This window comes from Penicillium brevicompactum (assembly GCF_028827555.1).
Source record: "Penicillium brevicompactum strain IBT 35665 chromosome Unknown utg000006l_segment0_segment0, whole genome shotgun sequence".
NCBI lineage: Eukaryota > Fungi > Ascomycota > Eurotiomycetes > Eurotiales > Aspergillaceae > Penicillium > Penicillium brevicompactum.
Window position 1 is genome coordinate 3,623,446 of NW_026623209.1, and position 20,818 is coordinate 3,644,263.

The following is a 20,818-nucleotide window of genomic DNA, read 5'->3' on the forward strand; positions in this document are numbered from 1 at the left end:
TATCTCGTCTTTCTCACTTTGTTTTAGTTTTCTCTTGTCCATTTTCTCTTTGAATGGTGAATATGACATTTTCGGGTTCAATCCCAACGATCCCCTTAAAAGTAGTTGCGCTAGGCTTCGGAATAGCCGCCGAAGATGTCCACCCCCCGCAAGCTGAGTCTCATTGTTCTTCTGAACTCCATTTCCAGCCAGAAGAGGGGATCATGGCGGCAAGCATGAACAATTCCACTGACGGTGCCATAGCTTCTAATCTATCTAAGAGAAGACACTCCGAAATGGCAGGGGAGTATTGACAATAATCAAGAAGGGTTGAGGAAAGGAGGGGTCCATGGCCCAACTGCTGACATCGGCGTTTCGAAAGTTCAGAGACCCGAAGACCTTCAAAGAGACTGGGACGTCTTGATGCAACCTCTGGTCACTGAAGACAAGACGCTGTTGAATCTCCTTGCTTTTTCGATCCTGATGCAATACCACATTCGCTACTCTTGAACAATAGAGCACATATTACCGAGCCAAACTTGCAGTTCTTAACAGATTTCCACGGGTGAGTCTCGAGTATCTTGCTTCATCTGCAATGCTGCTCACACTCAACAGGGTTTACAATGCCGTCACAAGTCTGAGGAGAGCATCACTGTTTGACCCATCGTCCACACGCAAAGTGATCAAACTGCAACGATCTGTGCAAAATGCTGTGATGTCGCGCCTGACAGAGGCAGATAAGATGCTATACATCGACTGTGCCATTCAAATTTTGTCTTCCAGTTTTCCAAACTCGTGGATGGAAAGGACAGACCAGCAAGGCTTTGGATGGAAGTCATGGCAAACTGTCAACGCAGTTCTACCGCATGTTAATCACCTCGTGGAACTAGCAAAAGAATGTCCATTCAATCTCCCCAACATGGAGCTATTCGCGGAATTGATCTTCCGCACTGGAACGTAAGCTGACTATGATTCTGCATAATATTGTTCTTGCGACTGACCAGATGAAGATATTTGTGGGAACGTGAACAGCCGACAAAAGCACGTTGTCTCTTTGACTACGGTCTCTCTCTCCCAATCGACCGCTGCACTGCAAATTATGCGCATGCTTGGAGGCTTCTAGGTCACATTGCACTAGATCTAGCTCAACCAGAGTCCGCCTTGGGCGCCTATCAGAAGGCTCTGAAGATTAGACTCGAACTCGAGGAGAATTCTCCTCCGATTGCAGAAGTGTATGAATCAATTGCCTGCAGTTATACCGAGATGGGAAAGGTCACCGAAGCCTTTGAATACCTTTCGAAAGCCGAAGCTATCCACAACGCCCACAATCCGCTTCACATGGCTAGAACGCATGCAATCTACGCTATGACATACCTCCGGGCTGGTCGGCCCGGGGAGGCACTGGAGGCGTTGGAGAAATACTGGCTGCTGCAAAATTTGACAGAGGAACAGATCATTAATTCTGAGTATCCAAAGCATAGTGGCGATATTGTCCTGCTTGCCAGAATCAAATATGCTCAAGGCCTACCGTCGGAAGCCCAGCAGCTTGCATCCAAAACTGTCTCTATTCGTCGAGATCTCTACGGTGACCACAGCCCTCGAGTGGCGGACTCTATGTTTCTGGTCACTCAACTGCTGGAAGGCGCCGATGAACATGCATTGGCAGCAAAGATGCTCCGCCAAATCGTTGACCTGAGTCGAGGTGTTTCCGAAATGCAAGGCCACCTCGCACGGTCCTTGTGGTTTCTCGGAAAATTGGAGCGGCGATTGGGTGATATTGATTCCGCTGAGCGCCTGCAAGCCGAGGCATTCAATGAACGCAACAAGCTTGATGGGATCGGTCCTCTGAGTGAGAATGTGGATGAATGTTTCACAAGCTTGGTGAGTTGGATGCTCTGGTAGAGATGATTGGTATAAATTAGCTAGTCCATAAATTAGCCACGTCGAGTCATTCTCCGGCGCACTGCAGTCCGAATGACCATGGGCAGATCAAAGGATGGTCCAAGTTAGCTTTGAGGAGCTTTGATGCGTGAGCATGAGCATGGACCCTGGATTGGGCTTCAAGTTCATGCCCGGATTATGCCTGCAGTAGTCAGATCAACATGCAGCATCATGCGTACGCGTGGGATGAGATATGCGTAATTGACGGAATGCGATCGCGGTGAGGCACTCCGTACGGAGGACATATAACATTTTAGGCCTCTCCGAGAATTAAATCTGCAACAACCCGATTCTGGTAATAACATGTTCTAATGATGATCGAAATATTCGTAGGCACCTGAATTGAGTGCTTGGCAGATCCACAATGCCCAGGCGCGGTTGGGAAGACCAGGTATCTTTTATATTGGATTTCCATACAAAAGGTACGTGTGGACATCAAAGGCAGATTCCTATTTAGGAAGTGACCTCAGCATCACATGAATGGATGAGAATTATCTCAGCAGGTTTTAAGTAAATCTTCTACTTGATTGTCTCGAAGATATCACTAAATATTGTGATTTTAATTAAGTGTAGCAGGAATTGAAACATTTTTGTAAATTTCAGGTGAGGGACTACTCCGTATAATATAGCGCACAAATCCAAAGGAATCACCAAAAAAAAGTCTACAAAGAGGACACGAAAAAGGCCAGCCCAGCTTGGCAGAGGTCCACCGTTTGAGTCGAGTGACCAAGAGTAGGTTTCTTTTCTATGGGGACCCCATAGAAAAGATACTCCACTGAAAATTTGAACATGACGGTGCGGCTGACGGGGAATTTAAAAAAATCCCCCAAAAAAAAAAAAAAAAGTTAAAAAAAACGGGACTCAGCCCTGAGAAGTTTCCCTCGGAGCTTCTTCTTTGGTGTAGAAGTGGAAGATGGAACCCGAAACAGGGGCTAACCGGGGGCGTACAGGAGCTTTCCAGGGGCGAAACGGAGACCGGGAGGCCTAAGAGCTACCCGCTTCCCGATAGACTTTTTCTGCGGCTCCACTCACATCCCACTGTTTCTTCTTTATTTTCTTTTCTGATTTCTTATTTCTTTTATATCTCTGCATCACCATGACTACCCTCCAACCACATGCTTTCTCTCTAGCACACGCTCTCCCTGAGCTCTAACAACGGCTGGCCGTGCGTATATCACTGCGTGTTGCCGACCTCGCTCGTGATTCGTTTTCCGACTCAGGACAAAGCTCGCTCTCTCTGGACCTGCAAGGTTATCATTGATTCCTTGAGCACGTCAACCTCCTCACCGCATCGATAACGGAATCCGTCATCTGGCCAGTCTGAGGACATTCTCAGTCCCTGCCACCAGCTCCCCGTGCCAAGGGCAGTTGCCATTGCTGCATTCTTTGTCCAAAAAAAAAGCTATCTCCCAGGGGTCCTTCACCGAGCTTCTTTGCTGCGGGAGACCAGTCAAATTCCTATCTCAACTTGGCTTTTTGATATTTCTTTTTTACATCCTGGACTGTCACCATGGGTGTGGCATAACCGGCTCGAGCATTTGATCTTTCCTGTACTTCAGCGCCGTTCCTATATCACCTGGGACTTTCCTCTCCAATTTTTGTTTCCTGGAGTCCGCACACACACACACACACATACCCATCTCAGCACCTCGTTGCTCTCCATCCACCATGGCCCCCAATCTCTTCCTCTGTGCGCGCATGATCTTCTGCCCAGTTTACTGGTTCCAGAAGGGGGATCGCGACAGTGACCTCAAAGAGCAACACTGGCAATCTCCCGTTCCGGGCACCTACAAGTTCCTCCCGGGTCGCGGCTGGCATCTCGTCCACCGGGATGGACAGGACAACGAAGAAAAAGTCCCCGCCGCGCTCGTCTACTGCCGCATCCTCCATCGGTACATGTTTGAAAGCGAGTTAGAAGAGCGCTGCCGCTGGTTCGACGCCCCGTTGCACAAAGGTGGCCGCCCGGAGAAGCTGCGCTTCTTCCTCCTTGACGACGGCATCCACTGGGTCGCTGGCTGGGATGCCCAGGGCAACTTCATCCCGGGTCCATACCCCAAGTGGTGGCTCGATGAAGATGGCCACACCATGCGCCGTGGTGCTTCTCCTCCCACCAGTGCCAACGTCTCTCGCTGCAGCAGTATTATCGCTGGCAAATTCGACTAAGCCACCCGTCGCCTCACAACACTTCCCACTTGAGATTCCCATACTTTGTTTTAGCGCTTGTATTTCCATCTTGCGAAGCGTTCAAGCGAATATACTTGCTCTCATGTCTAAAAGTACCTTGGCTTTTTTTTTACCCCTTTGGTTGGTTTTTGTTATTGGATGGTCCTGGGGTTTTGCAATGAGAATTTTAGAATACGGAGTACATAGATCTTAGTTAGATTAGACTATCATTGATCAGATGATCTGCACACGTTTTGTTTTCCATCCCAAGTTGGATGATCTTTTCAAATTCGAGACCTGGGCAACATACCACTGTAGGGCCCTTGGGGTCTAGACCTCCCGGGCTGGGAATCTATAGATCATACTGGTCCGGTCTATATATAAACATCACCTTGGACCAAGGACCGGACGCAAGGGACGCCAAACAAAGAAGATATCAATAACACCTAGGGCTAGAACTGATTTTACAGTTCTTTTTGACAAAGTAGGCCCATATAAAATATTCCATGTACGGTTATCGCAGAATGTGACAAGGCAGTATTCTTTTCTTGGCACTGCAATCGGCCCGAGATATACATTGTACATTTCACGCAGGAAGTAAGGGATCAGACTGAATAAGTACACCGGAGTGCAGAGTATACCTAACAGAGAAAAGAGAGCGAGATTACACAAATGAAAAGAAGGAAATGGACGAAAGGCATACTCCGTACGGAGCAGAGTGGAAAGATCTTAGAAAGTTAGGCGGCAGCCTTATGTAACCCTTTTAGATGCCTTGAACCCCCTCTCATAACTATACTTCCCTACATCTCTCAATCTTTAACCCTCTCTCTCTACCCCTCTGTGTCTCTCTATCCATCTCTCCCATTCAAACGATGTAGCTGAGTCTGCAATCACAAAGATGGTGCTCTCGCTACCCGTCCCCGGCTTCTCCAGATCGTCCGCAACTCCCCGCCTCGCTGACGGCACGCCGCAATACCGAAACTCTGCGCGCGCCAACGGCACCAGCCGTGCGTGGAGACCCTCCTTTTCAACTGCATCCCCGGGGAGTTACTCCGGTACCCTCACCGAAGCCCTTCGCAATAATCCTTTCGGCCACACGCGGCGCGCCAGCCAGCCCGTCCCCACGGAAGAACAGCAGCAAGAACAAGATGAGCTGAATGCGGCTTTGGAAACCTTGGCCCACATATTCCCTGATGTCCGGATAGAGGTGTTTCGCGAGTTATTAGTGCGCTTTGATGGACTGAGCAGGACACAGATCTGCGTGGAAGAGCTGCTCAGGAACAAAGAGAAGTGGGTGTCGGGACGATGGAACCTTCAAGAGGATAGCGAAACTGCAGAGGAGATGTCATCCTCGGAAGCTCTTGCGCAACCCCACGAGGACGACTTGGTCTCCTCTCACGAACGCTTCCGCTCCCTCGAGTACAAGGCGGCTGTGCGAACGGCCATGACCAAAGAGTTCAACGGCCTTAGCAACAGTACGATTGAAGCTGTCTTGGCTGAAGTGAATTTCAGTTACGCTCGGGCACGGCCGACACTCCGCGATCTCTCGCGTCGGACTTGGCGCGCCACTTTCACCAGCATACTCCCGTCTTTCAGGAGGAAGAAGGACCGGGAAGAACATCCGCTTATGGTGTGGCATCGAAATGAAGAAGGAGAACTTCTTCCTGCTCTGAAAGAAACTGGATGCCTTGAGCTGGATGCCGAGCTCCACGAGACGATGGTGGCGCCACTGTTACGAAAGAGGCGGGAAGAACAAGAAAGCCAGGACTTTACATATGCTTCTGACCTGAACGAGAAAGAGGCACAGGCTGTCGATGCCTTGTATGAATGCGAGTGTTGCTTCGCAGATGTGACTTTCGAGCAGATTGCGACCTGTTCGAGCAACACTCACATCATCTGCTATCATTGCATACAGCGGACTGTCTCGGAAGCATTGTTTGGCCAAGGCTGGGGCAAATCAGTGGACCTGGAACGGTCTTCATTGAAATGTCTCGCGCCGGTGTCTGTTGGGTCATGCGAAGGATGTCTTCATCCGGAGATTGTCAAGCAGGCAATCCTCCTCGATACAGCTGGGTTTGAAACATATCGCAAATTCGAAGATCGCCTATCTTCAGAGGCTCTTATGAAATCCCAACTGAAGCTCATTCGGTGTCCGTTCTGTTCCTACGCGGAGATCGATCCAGTCTATCATCCCTCTCGCCGTGGCGTTTGCTGGCGTTTTCGCCGCGACGCCGGCATTGTCCCTACTATTCTAATGATCCTCTTCATCCTTGATCTTGTCCCATTACTCGTGATTCCAGTCTTGATTCTTCTAATCCTGGACCCAGCCACCGTGACAGCGATCTTTAGCAATGCAATCCGCAACCTCTGTCTCAAGATCCGTCCCAAAAGATTCAAGTGTGTCCATCCGTCTTGTCTCCGCACAAGCTGTATGACATGCCAGAAGCCTTGGCGAGATCCGCACGTTTGTCACGAACCCTTGCTTCTGGACCTTCGCGCCACTGTTGAGGCAGCCCGCACAGCCGCGGTGAAACGCACATGTCCACGTTGCAGTCTCTCGTTTGTCAAATCATCCGGCTGCAACAAGCTGACCTGCGTCTGCGGCTATTCCATGTGCTATCTATGCCGCAAGGCACTAGGGCCGCCCATACAACCGCCAGCCCGTCCTCGGTACAATGTCCACGATGGCGCAGGGGACCAAGAAGATCCCATCGAGGGCGCAGACTTCTTCCACGACGAGTTCGAAGAACCAGAAGGCTACAAGCATTTCTGCGAGCACTTCCGCATCAATCCAGGTTCCCGATGTACTGAATGTACCAAATGCAATTTGTATCAAGCCGAAGACGAGGAAGCTGTCGCGCGACGTGCAGGAGAAAAAGCGGAGCGCGACTGGCGGATTCGTCACGGTGATGTCGGCACTACCAACCCGATCTCGGTTGCCTCCCGGAATATCAACCAAGATCTTGCAGCCGGAGGCGAGAATCCCAAACGCCGTCCCCCGGTGCTCCACTGGGATATGCAACTTATTACGGGGAAACCGTGGGCCTACTGGCTGGGAGATGTGTGGTCAGATGGTCGGTGGAAACTGGAAGGTCAAGCTCTTGCCGATTGGATTGTGGAACGGATTGTTGTCGTCCAAGACGAATGACAGTGGGATTTAGGATTTCTTGTATTTTGGGGTTTTACACTATTGGCGTCTCTCGGTTTTCTTTTTCTTTTTCTTTTTTGGAAAAGGAAGCATTACTTTTGCAGCGTTGATTAATTTGGATGACTTGATGATTTACGACACTCCTTTTGATACTTCCAAGGTTGGCCTCATTTCCTACCAACAGGGTAGGTGAGGATATTACTTTCTTTAATGAGATATTTTTTAGGGCCTGTGACTCGCCTCATTGCAAAGGAAGAAGAATACTCCGTACATGGGGTTCAGTTAATTTCTCGATCCTGATCCTGCACCAGTAACCTTGGGAGATCAATTTCACGACACCATTTTCCCAGAAAAGAAATCAACGCTACGATCTTCACGGTCTATGTGTCAGCGTAGGATTTCTTGACTTTGGACAGTCTTTGGCCCCCACAGGATTCCCGAGGTCGGACCCTGAAGACTACACGTCCCTGACGATCAGCCCAGTTTATGATCAGACACATTTGCCTGATTTAGAACATTGCTCACGCTAATCCGATATTCAAATCAAACGTCCCACAGCTCCAATGCTTAACGACCGCATTGTTGCAGGATCCCCGCTCGGGACTTTCCCTGGGCGAGGAGATGCTTCATTAGAGCTGACAGGACGAGCAGATCTCCAGGGAACAACAATGTACCTGATACAAATGAAAAGACCATATCCCCAAAACGATCAGAGATCATCACCCGCCCCCAAACGGTGGGGATACCGTTCACATACCATGGTTCACTATAAAGACAATACTGGTCCTTCTCAGCATTATACCTGGCATAGATCAGATAGCAACAACAATGCTTCATTCTCTGGCCTTGACGGCCCTCCTCGTCCTGCCAGCAGTGCAGGCAGCACCCCCCCGTCCACAAGCCCATGGGAATCTACCGTCGTTGCGGCCCAGTGTCCAAGTACTATAACCAACAGACCTCCGACTGGGACAACAATCAAGTTGGTGACTGGATCAACAACTGGTGGAATGGCCACAGTGACCTCATATCCAACAACTCGGCTGGATTTGCTGGTGCTTTTGGGCAATGGGCTATGGGAAATCCAGACTGGAGCTGTCGGGATGATGGCTCAGACTCAGACTGTGATCTTCAGCTGTGTGACAACCGCGTGCTCAACGATCGTGGAAACGATATCCGTCCCACCTACTATGTTCTCGAGTCAGTGAATCGTCTTCATACTTACTTTACTGGTATTGGTGAGGCCTTCGTTACTACCGCTTTGGGGGCGGCTTTGTCGAAGGATTCATGGGCAACAACTTTCTACAAGGACAAAGATGATAAGAGCGTTACTGCTCTTAAGGAAGTGCTGACGCTTGTGACTACGATTGTCGGGGTTGGTGCATCGTTCGCTGGCTTGGGTCCTGCGGTGGCTGGTGCCGTTGCTGGTGCTGGTAGTGCGCTTACGAGTGGCGGTATCGCAGCGGCTGTCAACACTCTTCCTAGCCAGTATGTATCAACCTGGCCATTTTTTCAAGAATTAGACTAACCACCGATATAGTCAGGATGATACTTTTGAGAAGTCCGCCGATCTGGGCGGGATCCTGGGCAGCATTGTAGTGGACTCGCTCAAGTCCTTCACGACAGCCAACAACCAGCTCATGGGCGGCCAGTCTTACGGCGATGCCGACATCCGCAGTTATCTCTCCGGCGGCGCCTTCCTTGCCTATCCCGGTGTCGACAAGAACTCCGTCACCGACGCCATGACCAACATGTTGGTTGGTGTTTCCATCAACCAGCTGTATCGCACGCAGAAGATCTTCATCATGGGTGGTGGTGCCTGCGACGATAACCAAGGCATTGGATCCGGTCCTCAAGAAGCGACAGTCTGCCGCGACGGTCAGGCCTGGTACCTCTACTACTGGCAAGAGAACGACGTGATTTCCACAACCTCCCACCAGTGGGGATGGGTTGCATCACCTCCAGGAGCCGACCAGCTCGGACAAGGCGCCTACAGTGGTGTCAGCGTCCAGGTTTGTCTCAAAGAAATCCATCGTAAGACATCATGCTAATTTCCATAGGACATCATCAACTCCTCTCTCGACGCATACAACGTCGCCGGCTATAACTATGATGCCGACACAGCGGCCAGTCGTGCCTCGGATGCCATTTCCAATTCCTGGGCAAGCCCTGGGTCGCACGGTGCGTCTTGGGAAGGTATCTTCACTATCCCGGTTTGTGATGTTGGCGGTGCGGTCAACTCCGATTACCAGGATAAGGAGTACATTCTGCAGCCCTATGGACATGATAGCCGGCCGGTTTGGTGTGGTGCTATTTGCAGTGGTGATTCTCAGAAGACGAGTGACTTTATCAATGCTGCTAATATGGGTGGATTCCAAAGCCCTAAGCATCTTTGTAACTCGGACCCTGGATACTAGGGACTTTTTCTCTGGTTTGGGGGGATAATTTGGCGAGTTTGTTGTATCAGTCACTTTTTTCTTCTTTCTCCTCCTCCTCTTCTTCTTCCAATATACATGGTCTGATCCCAAAGCTACATCAGAAATGGATCATTTATGAGGAAATCTCAAATATTAAACAGCCAAGCCCTGGACATTTATGCGCTCAGTGCAATCAACGTTGTCTATTTTCCAAAATCTATACCGAGAAGCCAGTTATTTTCAAGAACCCGATACCCAGGTGGTCTAATATACAAGATCATATTTTTTTAACATGATCCAATCCCGAAGATCAAGAGCTCAGGCCTTGTCTTCTTTTTTATCTTGCAATTTCCCTTCGACTCTTTGCTTTGCCTCTTCCTTCAAAGCCTGATCATCAGCGCGGTTCAGCGCAACTTGAGGCATAAGCCAAATAGCCAAGAAGAAAGCAAGTGCTGCAAGTGAAGCACCTATGATGAAAATGATGCGGAAGCCTTTCTGATAGGCTGGTGTGAGGATGTCGCGAACGTGCTCTGCATCCTCTGCGGATAGTTTCGATAAGTAATTCTGTGGGCTCGACAGAAGAGAGCGGGACTGGGTATCATCAAGATCAAGGACCGAAATAGAAGATGAGACAATGTTGTTGCTATATGTGTGTTAGTGAACGGATACGTTGGCCATGGGAATAACCTTACATGATAGTCCCAGCAATTGCCAATCCAAGGGTACCACCAAGATTCCGCACAAAGCTGCTGAATGTAAGTCTTTGAAACAGCCAAATCGATGATCGAAGGGGACTCACTTTCGGAACGAGGTTACCACAGCCATATCGCGCCGTTCCACGCCCGCTTGCACGGCAATAAGTGAGCTGAACCTAAATTAGCAAATTTCTTCCACTGCAGGCGATGACATACGGCTGCAAAGTGTTGCCAACTCCGACACCAGTCAAGATGCCATAGCCAATCTGCTTCCCCAAGCCAGAGTGCTTGTCAAGCGTCGAAAAGAGACCCAATCCAACGGCCCAGATGATCCAACCAAATAGGATACACTCTCGATACCGACCAACCCAGTGCACCACAAGGCCAGAGCCTGTACTACTCACGGCTATGAAGAATGTCAGCAATGCACATCCACCCGGATCAAGAATACATACTTTGCATCAAAGTAATGGGCAGCAGCATCGCGGCCGCTTTCACCGTGGAATATCCAAACACCAACTGATAGAAAGTTGGGATATAGTATACCTGGACCAAAAAGTTCCAGCCATTGATGAACATGGTCAGACAAGCACCATTGACAATTCTTCCCTTGAAGATATGCATTGGAACCAGCGGGGTCGACGTGCCCTTCCACTGCCACACAACAAAAGCGACTGAGATCGCAAACCCAACGACCAGAGTTGCAATAACGTGAGCGGAATCCCAGGAGTACTCGCCGCCGCCCCAAGTCAATCCCAGCAGCAGAACCGACGTTCCTCCGAGGGCTAAGAGCGCGCCGAAGAAATCGATCGCTTTCAACTTGACTTTCCAATCCCCCGTGACTTTTCGCAGAGGCATGAAGAATAGCACCGCCAAAGTAGTCACCGCCGTCAAGGGCAAGTTGAGTCGGAAAATCCAGCGCCACGAGTCCTCGGAAATGGACGCCAGGGCACCACCAATGACGGGACCGATTCCATTGGCAATGGCAACCACTGCGCCCAGGATACCTTGGTACTTCCCTCTCTCACGGAGAGGAACTACATCACTGACAATCATCTGTGCGACGGTCATCAGACCACCGCCGCCGACACCGGTAAAGGCGCGGAAGATGATCAATTGGGTGGCAGTCTGGGACAGAGAGGCAGCCAGTGAGCCGAAGAAGAAGATTGCAAGGCCGACGAACAGCACTAACTTGCGGGACCAGATGTCCGATAGTTTTCCATAGAGCAGTTGGAAGCATGTCGATGTTCTATGTGTTAGACAGGGTCAGTGGCATAGTTGTGGGATATCGTCTCGAGAGGTGATTTGACTGACACGAAGTAGCCACCGGAGATCCACGACGTCTGATCACTCGCTCCGAGGGCATTTCCAATGATAGACAAACTGGCTGCTAACGTTGTCTGGTCCATCAATGCCAGCAGGTCGACGCTTGAGCATGCCAGAAAGATCTGATACAGTCAGCAATTTGGAAATATCTCTATAGGATTTAATTGTCAATTGCACGTACGGTGATTATAGTCCGTTTCGGGACATAATTGGTCTGTTCATTAAAGGTGACCTGGGGTTCACTCTTTTCACTCGTTTCGACGGACTGATTATTTTCGAGTACCCCAGTCATTGTGAATTGACAGAGTGTAGATAGTCGTAAACAAACAACAATCCAAAAAAACAATCAAGAAGAGAAGCGAGAGTGTTTCAAAAAAAAAGCCATGGAAGTCGTATAGATCGGCAGAGAGTCCGAGCACCTTGACAGAAGATCGACAGCGTAAATCTTCTCAAACACTCTCAAGGTACCCGCCCCTTTTCGTCTTTTTTCTCGGCTATTAGTGAGTTATTGGCTATTGTTGATATGTCGCATATGCCAATAGCCTATTGCAACCAAACGAGTACCTCCGGGAATTGCATTTTTCCTCGGGGACCTTGTCAAATGCCAAGGGAACACTCTCCATCGAGATTCCAGAACGTCGACGACTAAGACATCGCGAATACCAGAATGACGCAAGGTCCAGTGCGAATCATTCCGTTTTCGACTTGCCATCTCTGTCGGGCCTGAGGGGCCTGAAAAAAAGAGAAACAGGGACGGCAGCTTGCAGCTGGTCTGCCATTGGATGCCATTTTCTCCGAGTTGGCGATTTCCTTATTCATCCGAGGTATAGTCCCCAAATGCCTGGCGCTTGCAGCTTGGCTGAAGACTGTCCGAGTGTATATGAGGGGTTTCGCAGTGGAGTCAGAGATGATCTTACTTTTTCTTTACTTTTCCTACTGTCACGCCAAGAGGCCCATATAGATTTATAAGAGCTTGCCCGTGGGCTCTCTCTGTCTTTCCAGAACATCTGCGAATCTCTACAGGATCTGAATATTCGGGAACTTGATACCCATTATAAAAATGGCCAATATCAACGAACGCAATGTATACTTCGGCACGGACTCGTTGAAGAAATACTTCAACCCAGACTCGCAGCCACCTCTTCCTCTCGTAGAGCTGCCACCGCATTTGAACCCATACTATGAAGATGGGGTCCGAATCTATGCTAAAATGATGACCATGCATCCTGCAAACAATGTCAAGGCAATGCCAGGTATGTAATGGCAGCCTGCAACGAAAAAAACACGGACCCAAACCTAACCTCGACCAGCAATGAACATGCTCGAGTCCAGCGTGATACCTGGCGAGACGAGTCAAATCATCGAATATAGTTCCGGCTCGACAGTGATATCCATGTCGATGGTGGCCCGCGTCATGCATGGAGTGAATGACACCCGGGCATTCCTCAGCAACAAAACCAGCGATGCGAAATTGAAACTCATGCAATTCTTCGGACTCGATATCACACTCTTCGGAGGACCGTCTCAGCCAGAGCCACTGGATGGGCGAGGCGGGATCCAAAATGCCCGGAGACAGGCATTGGAATCAGACGAGATCGTCAACCCCAACCAATATGAGAATAATAACAATTGGCAATCCCACGTCCGGTGGACGGGGCCTCAAATTTTCAAACAGCTACCGGAGATCAACGTCCTCTGCGCCGGCATGGGTACATCAGGAACCATGACCGGGCTGGGAACATACTTCAAAGGCGTCAAGCCCTCAGTCTACCGACTGGGGGTTTGCACCGCCCCTGGTGACCGGGTCCCGGGACCGAGATCGTATGCGCTCATGCGGCCGGTCGAGTTCCCCTGGAAGGAGGCCGTGGACACGATTGAAGAAGTTGGCTCTGCAGAGTCGTATACCCTGTCACTCAACCTGTGTCGCGAGGGACTCGTCTGCGGACCCTCCTCCGGGTTCAATCTCCAAGGATTGTTCCAGACACTCGCCAAGCGGAAAGCCGCAGGGACCTTATCCGAGCTCGCGGGCCCCGACGGGATCACTCACTGCGTCTTCCTGTGCTGCGACCTGCCCTACCAGTATATCGACGAGTACTTCCAAAAGCTTGGCGAGAGCCAATTCCACCCGATCCGAAACGAGGTCAGTCTCCACCGCCCCATCAGTAAAGCAAAAACGAAAAGAACCAGGAACTAATACTTCGCGCAGCGCCTGACGAAAGTAGATCTCCACCGTTACGACGAAAGCTGGGAGCGCGACGCCCTGGACGTCCTACCGGAGTTCTACGGGTCTCCTACCAACAGCTGGGGACTGGACGACATTGTACTGAAGCCCCAATCGCGAGTGCTTGATTTGCGCCAACCGGTCGATTTCCACGCATGGCATCTCCCGGGCTCCACCAACCACCCGCTGGACAGCCTGGGGCCACACACGCCGTCACCGTTCTCGGATCCCGGGGTGCTGGAGGCACAATGGGTGGAGCTGGAGCAGAAGTTCCATGACGTCGCTGGGCACGTTCTCGTGGTGTGTTACGATGGAGACTCGGCACGCGTGGCTACCAGCGTGTTGCGGGCGAGGGGTCTGGAAGCGGACAGTGTGCGTGGCGGACACCGTGCTCTGAAGATGTACACGGGGGAGATGGCCCTTGCTAAACCTCTAGGGGCGACTGTTTCCGTTGCAGCTGTGCCCCTTGAGTGATCCAATGAACAGAAGAAAGGAGTCGATGGGGAGAATGTCACGAATGTAGGGCTTGACCCATGTGAGCCGCTAGTCCTAATGCGGTTGATTCTTTTGTTCCTTCGCCTTTCTTTTTTTTTTTTCTTTTTTTTTTCTTTTTATTCCCTCGACTGACATTTATCTGAATCATCGATTACTTTTATTCTATGGCACTACTACCCTATGACTCTTTGATACTCTCTCGAATCGAACTTGAATCTAACTTGTTTAACTACGTCAGACCCGACTTGACTGCGAAGTGACTTCGTGAAGTATGCTTAATTTAATTAATTTGATTAATTTAATAATTCAAATTGCATATACTAAACCCGCTCAAGAAACTAATTAAATTGTTTTCACATGTAAACGCGCAAATGTGCTCATGGCAGGTAGCAAGCTCTCAAATGTGCTCAAAGCCCCAGTTTGCGGGGAATGCACCCAATTATCTAGGGGCAGCCCTGGAGCCCTGAAGGGCCTCCGTTTTCAGTCGTTGAAACCGTGGAAATCACTTTTTTGATTTTATTTTAGATGGCTGCAGCCAAACCCAATCTGGTTGATCTGCATGTTATAACTTTATAGTACTCAATAACATTGGCTCGCTCTTAACGTGAAACGTTCCACGTTCAACGATCAACGGTGATCTGATGCCGAGATGGAGAAAATGAGTACCGGCACGCCCTGGCTAGATCAGCCAGTGGCACTACACTCCTCTCGTGTCGATAACTGCACCTTGTCCGAGTCCCAATGCCAATATCGCAACTATTCCTGGCGATACTGGTACCAGGCGGATCATGTCTATGCCCTGAATACCGTCTACTTCCTGTGCGCCGTGATTGGTGTGTTCACCATCAGTAACGTACTGGTCCGATGGTCTCCAGATTGTATCAAACGGACCTGGCCATGGCGCACGTTTACCTCGGTCTCGCGCTATCTGGCATATCGAGGATATCGCTCGAGGGCATTGCGCTATTGGTCTCCGGCGCTGGGGGTTGTCATCTTGGGTGCCGTGGGTGCCGCCTATTTCTTCGGTGGGTGATCTTTCAATATCGAAGAAATGAGGAGGCTGACTGACCGATTCAGGCATGGTATTAGGTCCGCAGCCTTATTACTGGCCGACGGATGCTTCTTATGGAAGTAGTCCGCCCATTGCGACTAGATCCGGGTGGATGGCTCTTGCATTGTTGCCTTTCGTATTGTGAGTATGGAAGTGACGATATATGAGCTACAAAGCTGACTTTGATGCAAGGGCATTGAGCACAAAAGCCAACCTCATCTCCGGCTTGACTGGCATAGCCCATGAGAGGCTCCAGGTGTTTCACCACTGGACGAGCTATGCGATGTTCGTGTTAGCATTGATCCATACCTTCCCGTATATCATTTATCATATCTGGAAAGGAGATATGATGCACCAGTGGAAGACGAGTATTGTCTATTGGACTGGAATTGCCTCTCTCGTTTCGCAGACATACCTGACACTCATGTCACTTCCATTTATTCGGTGAGACGTGAAACCTTTTCGTCTATTCGAACATATCAAACTAACTTTCCCAGCAACCGATTCTACGAGTTCTTCAAGGCAACCCACATCTTTGTAGCTGTGGTCTTCGTCGTATTCTTCTTCCTTCACTGCGACTTCCGACTTTCATCATGGTATGTTCCACCGGATTATTAGTAGAAGAACCCCGAACTAACAAGACCAGGGACTATTTCATTGCCTCCGGTGCAATCTACTTCTTCAGTCTGATCGCAGGACATGCACGCACCTATTTGAAGCACGGAATGCACACTGCATCCCTGGAGCTCCTGCCGTGCGGTCTCGTCCGCGTGTTAGTGCCCTCGAAAATGAAATGGACACCCGGACAGCACGTCTTTGTCCGCTTCCTGACATCAGATCTACATCTCTTGACCGCTCACCCATTCACCATCTCATCTGCCTGCCACGAGGCCTCCAAATTGGTTTTCTACATCAAGCCCCGTGGCGGCGTGACAGGCCGACTGGGGGCAATGGCAGCGAAAAGCCCCGGATGCAAGAAGAAAATCCTCATCGAAGGACCTTACGGTGGAGTCAGCGAGTCTCACATGGCTCAATTCGATACCATCTTGGTGATTGCCGGTGGCTCTGGAGGTGGATTCTCGCTTGCGATGGTAGACGAGGCACTCCGCGTAACCGGAATGGGTGGTTCAGGGTCTGAAAAGAAAGAGCAACGACAAAACCTACAAGTTGTATTCTCGACCAGAGAACACGCGATGGCAGATTGGTATATTGAAGAGATCGAGACACGACTTTCCGAATCGACTACGTTGGCCTCGGATTCGGGCTTCGAGACTGCTGTTTCGGTTCATGTGACTGATCCTCGAAGCTCGGGGATATCATCTGGATCAGACGATGATGTGAAGGGCTCAAAGGTTCCCAGGGAGATGACCACGACAGGAAGCTTCAGTCTGAATGTTCATCGCAATGCGCGACCAGACCTGCCAGGTCTGGTGGCTAGAACGGTGGCTATGGCACATACGCAAGGCCAACATCTTGGGAAGAAGCAGAGAGTCGGGGTCTTGGTGTGTGGACCTGCTTCGATGTTGCACGATACACGCAACGCGGCGGCAGTTGCGCAGAGTCGGGTGTTTAAGGGTGAGATTGAAGAGCTTTATCTGCACTCGGAGGCTTTTGTGTAAGTTCTGCCCAGGTGGCCGATCCCATCCACTGTGCTTTGCTAACTGGTCATAGGTGGTGATGGAGTATATCTGCTGGTCTGATATCGTTCTCTCCCTGTTCATGTATCTATATCAAAAGTAAATAATTAATCAATTGTTCTTGGTCTCTCACTCTATTCTCAAGATCTAAGATCCATATCGACGAAAATGTAGGTTATTAACAGCCCGACAGGTCTATGTCTAAGCCCAAAAAAGAGGTAGTATATCACAGTCCAACAAAATAAACAAGAACCCGAAACGCCCAGCCCCCAACACCGAATTATCCCAGTCCGAGTGGAGATTGTCATGCAAGTCTAATAGAAAACATTCATCAAATCATTATTTCCCCCTTCACTTACTCTCGATGAAGTTCATCAAGTAACTCCTCATGCGCACGTTAACAGTTCCACCGATACCATAGGCAGGAACAATCTTACCCATGCGCGCAAAGCAACTAGCCACATAGTCACGACGAATCCTACTCGCGCGATCCGTCCACCGAAGTCCACCCTCCGGCTGACGGTTATACAGATCCAACCCAAGGAGATGCATCGGGGTACTCGCGAACTGCATGAGAGCTGGACAAGCGAACTGGGCAATCGAAGCCTTCATGCCGGGTGTAGAAGCCATGAAGTCAGGAATAGACGGAGCGATTTTGGCGGGGATATTGAAAGAAGCGAAGATTGTGATGCTGTCTCGGAGACAGAAGAGGGAGTATGAGGTTTTGGGGATCTGGGGCGTGGGTGTAGGCGCGCGTAGGGGGTGAGACGGAGTGGAAGATGGTTGAGCGCCGAACATTTTGGCGAAACGGGCATCTTTGTACACGCAAATGGCCATATTTACGGTTGTCGTGGCGATGAACTTTGCAAAGCCGGTGTCTATTGTATCGTAGGAGTGATTGCGCATGGTTGCGGTGACGGTATCGATTGCATTGGCAGTGAGGTAGGTTGAGCCGTAGAGGGTATAGATTAGGATGAAAGGAGTGCTGAAGAAGAACCCTGCTGGACGGGCGACCATTGATCGAAGACACGATGTTATGGTTTGTTGGATTGGGAACCCTTTGGATGCTTTTTCCATGATCGCACTGGGCAGGTTAGTTGATTTCATAGCTGTCAATTGATGTGGCGATGTTATCTTACCGATCAATGATCGTGATCAAGGGACAGGTCAGCGCGCCAGCAGTTGCTGCGCTGGCGACGTCGACGCCCAGTCGTTTCCCCAGGTCTTTTGTATTCCATGGACGCGTCACAGGACGCTGTGAGCCTTTTATTGTTGCCATATTAAAGAATGTATGAATGGCAGCATCCCCAAAAGTGACTGGAAACGGGACAAATGAAGAGAAAGTAATTACAAATGCGAAAGTTGATGCTATCAACAGCTTCGGACGATAAAGACCCGGCCGCGGTCCGGTGCCGACTGGCCGATGCCGGCCCGACGAGTTGTAAGGTGCATTTTAGTGGCCATAGTGACAATACCGTCTATAGTGAGTAGGATAAGTATATAAGTAAAGAATAAAGGAAGAGAGAGAGAGAGGGTAAACCTGGAAAAGCTCCAGGGCTGTCTTTATAGTCAGATCTGAAGGGAAATAAAAGTAATAAGCAGCAATACGTGAGTTATCAAACTTCTCTCTTTCATAGTTACTCTGTAACTATCCATGGATGGAGAAGCTAAATCTACAATTATCAATTAATGTATGAAAAGTCTGACCTTACTGATATTCTCATCTTTATTTAACAATAAGCATTCTATTCACCGCGCTGAATCGTAGAAGTCTTCAAGGCTAAACAGTTGGGAACATCCTGAGGTCTCCGTGTCATGATGGCCCCAAATGTCATCCGTAGACTATATCAACCGGATAAACGATTTAGAGTTAGGTACGGAGTACGGAGTCGGCATACATCCATGGATAGTAACTTGGATATGATATGACTTGATATGATGGTTATGATGTGATATATGATTGATATGAAGCATACATCATAGACCTAGATGATCGTTCGTTATGATTTTAACCCCCCCAAAACGCCAAATAACCCATTCCTCACAAACTTCATTTGCTCTCGACAGTGCGAGCTGCAATGCCATCCATGTTCAAATTCACGGCTCCGGCTTCCACCAACTAGAAAACGGTTAGTCTGGATAGTCCAAAAGTAAGGGGAGAAAGACACATACAGCACGGCGCAGATCGTCAATCAAATCATCGACGTCCTCAATACCAACACAGAGTCGGATCAAGTCCTCGGGCATGTCGCGTTCCTCACGGGTCTTCGCGTCAATGCTGGCGTGACTCATGCGACAGGGCATGCTGATGAGACTGTTCACACAGCCAAAGCTGACACTGATAGCCCAGATCTTCGCGCTCTCCACAATACGCTCACTGCACTCGGTGTTGCCGGTCTCAAAGGAGAGCACCGCACCAGCGCCCCGCGCCATGGAGTGATGCAAATCGTATTGCTTGTGTGACCGCAGACCAGGGTAGCGCACCTTGAAGCCAGTCGACTCGAGGAATTCCGCAATGCGCTGGGCATTGCTCTGCTGCTGATCCATTCGGACCTTGAGGGTCTTGACACCGCGCAGCAGCAGCCAGGAGTCGAATGGAGACAGACCACATCCAGATGTGTTGATGGGTTGGTACAATCGATCGCCGAGAGCCAGGTCGTTCACAGCGATGACACCGGCCATCAGGTCGTGGTGACCGGACAAGTACTTGGTACCACTCTCGTAAACGACATCGGCACCGAAGTCAAGGGGGTTCAGGAGGAGAGGGGACATCATGGTGTTGTCGACGGAGACAATACAGGTAGGGTTAGCTGCGTGAGCGGCGGCAGCGATGGTGCCGATGTCGACGATCTTCATCAGAGGGTTTGTGGGGGTTTCGAGGAGAACCATGGCCGTCTTGGGGCTCAGGACTTCTTGCACCTTCTTGTTATCGGTGGTGTCGACGTGGTGGACAATGATATCGAGAGTGGTGGAGAGGTACTTGAGCAGACGGTTGGTGCCGCCGTAGAGGTCGTCTCCGGTGACGACCTCGTTTCCGGGACGGAGGAGCCGGGTGATCACGTCCAAAGCCGCCATGCCGGAGGAGACCACAAGGGTGCGCTGCGCGGACATGATCTTGGCCAGATGGCGCTCGAGGTGTGTGCGGGTGGGGTTACCGGAGCGTGTGTAGTCATATTCACCACCGCCGCTGCCGGAGGACTGCTTGAAAGTAGCACTCTATGAACCAGCAAGATTAGTATGGTGAAATTGGTGCCATTGGTGCCATTGACTGCAATTGAATGAAGACATACCTGGTAGATAGGCACACTGCTGGCATTGTATTGGTCATTGCCCTCGGTGAAGACCAACTCAGTGGCGATATTGTATCGGCGACCGGGATGAGGGCTGGAAGGGGCCGGAGAAGGTGGAAGGTCATTGCCAGAGAGATCCAGGGGCAACGTCTTCTTCTCACCGCTGGTCGACCCCGACGCAGTAGGATTTCCTGAGGCCGACATCGCTGCAGGGCGGGGCAGAGAGAAGAGAGGGAGAAGAGGGTATCAAGGGGAGACAGGAATTGGTCAAATGAACAATATGTGATGTATGCAATTGTGGAACCAAATACTCAGCAGATATAAAGAATAAAAACAAGAAGAAGTCCAAATAGTCGGCGTATCCTTTCTTTTCCCCCAGTATAGCTGACTCTTCTCGTCTCGCCTCTGATTGGCTGAGAGGTCGATTTCGTGATTTCGTCATTTGCTAGTCCCAAAGG

At 50.1% G+C, this 20,818-nt stretch overlaps 9 protein-coding genes across 9 annotated transcripts; 6 read left to right on the forward strand and 3 right to left on the reverse strand.

The window, feature by feature from the left end:
* Positions 1-574: 574 nt before the first annotated feature.
* N7506_009563 (Tetratricopeptide-like helical) lies at positions 575-1,881 on the forward strand (the record flags this gene model as incomplete). The annotated part of the gene is made up of 2 exons (XM_056958856.1): positions 575-936; positions 990-1,881. The coding sequence occupies 2 exons, from the start codon at positions 575-577 to the stop codon at positions 1,879-1,881; spliced, it is 1,254 nt and encodes a 417-aa protein (XP_056808246.1).
* A 1,707-nt stretch (positions 1,882-3,588) lies between these two features.
* On the forward strand, positions 3,589-4,083 carry N7506_009564 (uncharacterized protein; the record flags this gene model as incomplete). The annotated part of the gene is made up of 1 exon (XM_056958857.1): positions 3,589-4,083. The coding sequence occupies one exon, from the start codon at positions 3,589-3,591 to the stop codon at positions 4,081-4,083; it is 495 nt and encodes a 164-aa protein (XP_056808247.1).
* Positions 4,084-4,981: 898 nt separating this feature from the next.
* Positions 4,982-7,231, forward strand: N7506_009565 (E3 ubiquitin-protein ligase; the record flags this gene model as incomplete). Its single annotated transcript, XM_056958858.1, has 1 exon — positions 4,982-7,231. One exon carries the CDS (start codon positions 4,982-4,984, stop codon positions 7,229-7,231), a length of 2,250 nt encoding a protein of 749 aa, XP_056808248.1.
* A 904-nt stretch (positions 7,232-8,135) lies between these two features.
* Positions 8,136-9,645, forward strand: N7506_009566 (uncharacterized protein; the record flags this gene model as incomplete). The annotated part of the gene is made up of 3 exons (XM_056958859.1): positions 8,136-8,716; positions 8,769-9,240; positions 9,289-9,645. 3 exons carry the CDS (start codon positions 8,136-8,138, stop codon positions 9,643-9,645), a joined length of 1,410 nt encoding a protein of 469 aa, XP_056808249.1.
* A 318-nt stretch (positions 9,646-9,963) lies between these two features.
* Positions 9,964-11,958, reverse strand: N7506_009567 (MDR family MFS transporter; the record flags this gene model as incomplete). The annotated part of the gene is made up of 7 exons (XM_056958860.1): positions 9,964-10,288; positions 10,338-10,391; positions 10,445-10,510; positions 10,557-10,746; positions 10,796-11,589; positions 11,655-11,788; positions 11,848-11,958. The coding sequence occupies 7 exons, from the start codon at positions 11,956-11,958 to the stop codon at positions 9,964-9,966; spliced, it is 1,674 nt and encodes a 557-aa protein (XP_056808250.1).
* Positions 11,959-12,726: 768 nt separating this feature from the next.
* N7506_009568 (putative cysteine synthase B) lies at positions 12,727-14,361 on the forward strand (the record flags this gene model as incomplete). The annotated part of the gene is made up of 3 exons (XM_056958861.1): positions 12,727-12,919; positions 12,977-13,806; positions 13,873-14,361. 3 exons carry the CDS (start codon positions 12,727-12,729, stop codon positions 14,359-14,361), a joined length of 1,512 nt encoding a protein of 503 aa, XP_056808251.1.
* Positions 14,362-15,031: 670 nt separating this feature from the next.
* N7506_009569 (ferric reductase family protein) lies at positions 15,032-17,111 on the forward strand (the record flags this gene model as incomplete). Its single annotated transcript, XM_056958862.1, has 6 exons — positions 15,032-15,407; positions 15,460-15,574; positions 15,626-15,877; positions 15,931-16,029; positions 16,080-17,048; positions 17,105-17,111. 6 exons carry the CDS (start codon positions 15,032-15,034, stop codon positions 17,109-17,111), a joined length of 1,818 nt encoding a protein of 605 aa, XP_056808252.1.
* Positions 17,112-17,421: 310 nt separating this feature from the next.
* On the reverse strand, positions 17,422-18,349 carry N7506_009570 (uncharacterized protein; the record flags this gene model as incomplete). The annotated part of the gene is made up of 2 exons (XM_056958863.1): positions 17,422-18,154; positions 18,210-18,349. The coding sequence occupies 2 exons, from the start codon at positions 18,347-18,349 to the stop codon at positions 17,422-17,424; spliced, it is 873 nt and encodes a 290-aa protein (XP_056808253.1).
* A 771-nt stretch (positions 18,350-19,120) lies between these two features.
* On the reverse strand, positions 19,121-20,564 carry N7506_009571 (cystathionine beta-lyase STR3; the record flags this gene model as incomplete). Its single annotated transcript, XM_056958864.1, has 3 exons — positions 19,121-19,189; positions 19,243-20,286; positions 20,361-20,564. 3 exons carry the CDS (start codon positions 20,562-20,564, stop codon positions 19,121-19,123), a joined length of 1,317 nt encoding a protein of 438 aa, XP_056808254.1.
* Positions 20,565-20,818: the final 254 nt, after the last annotated feature.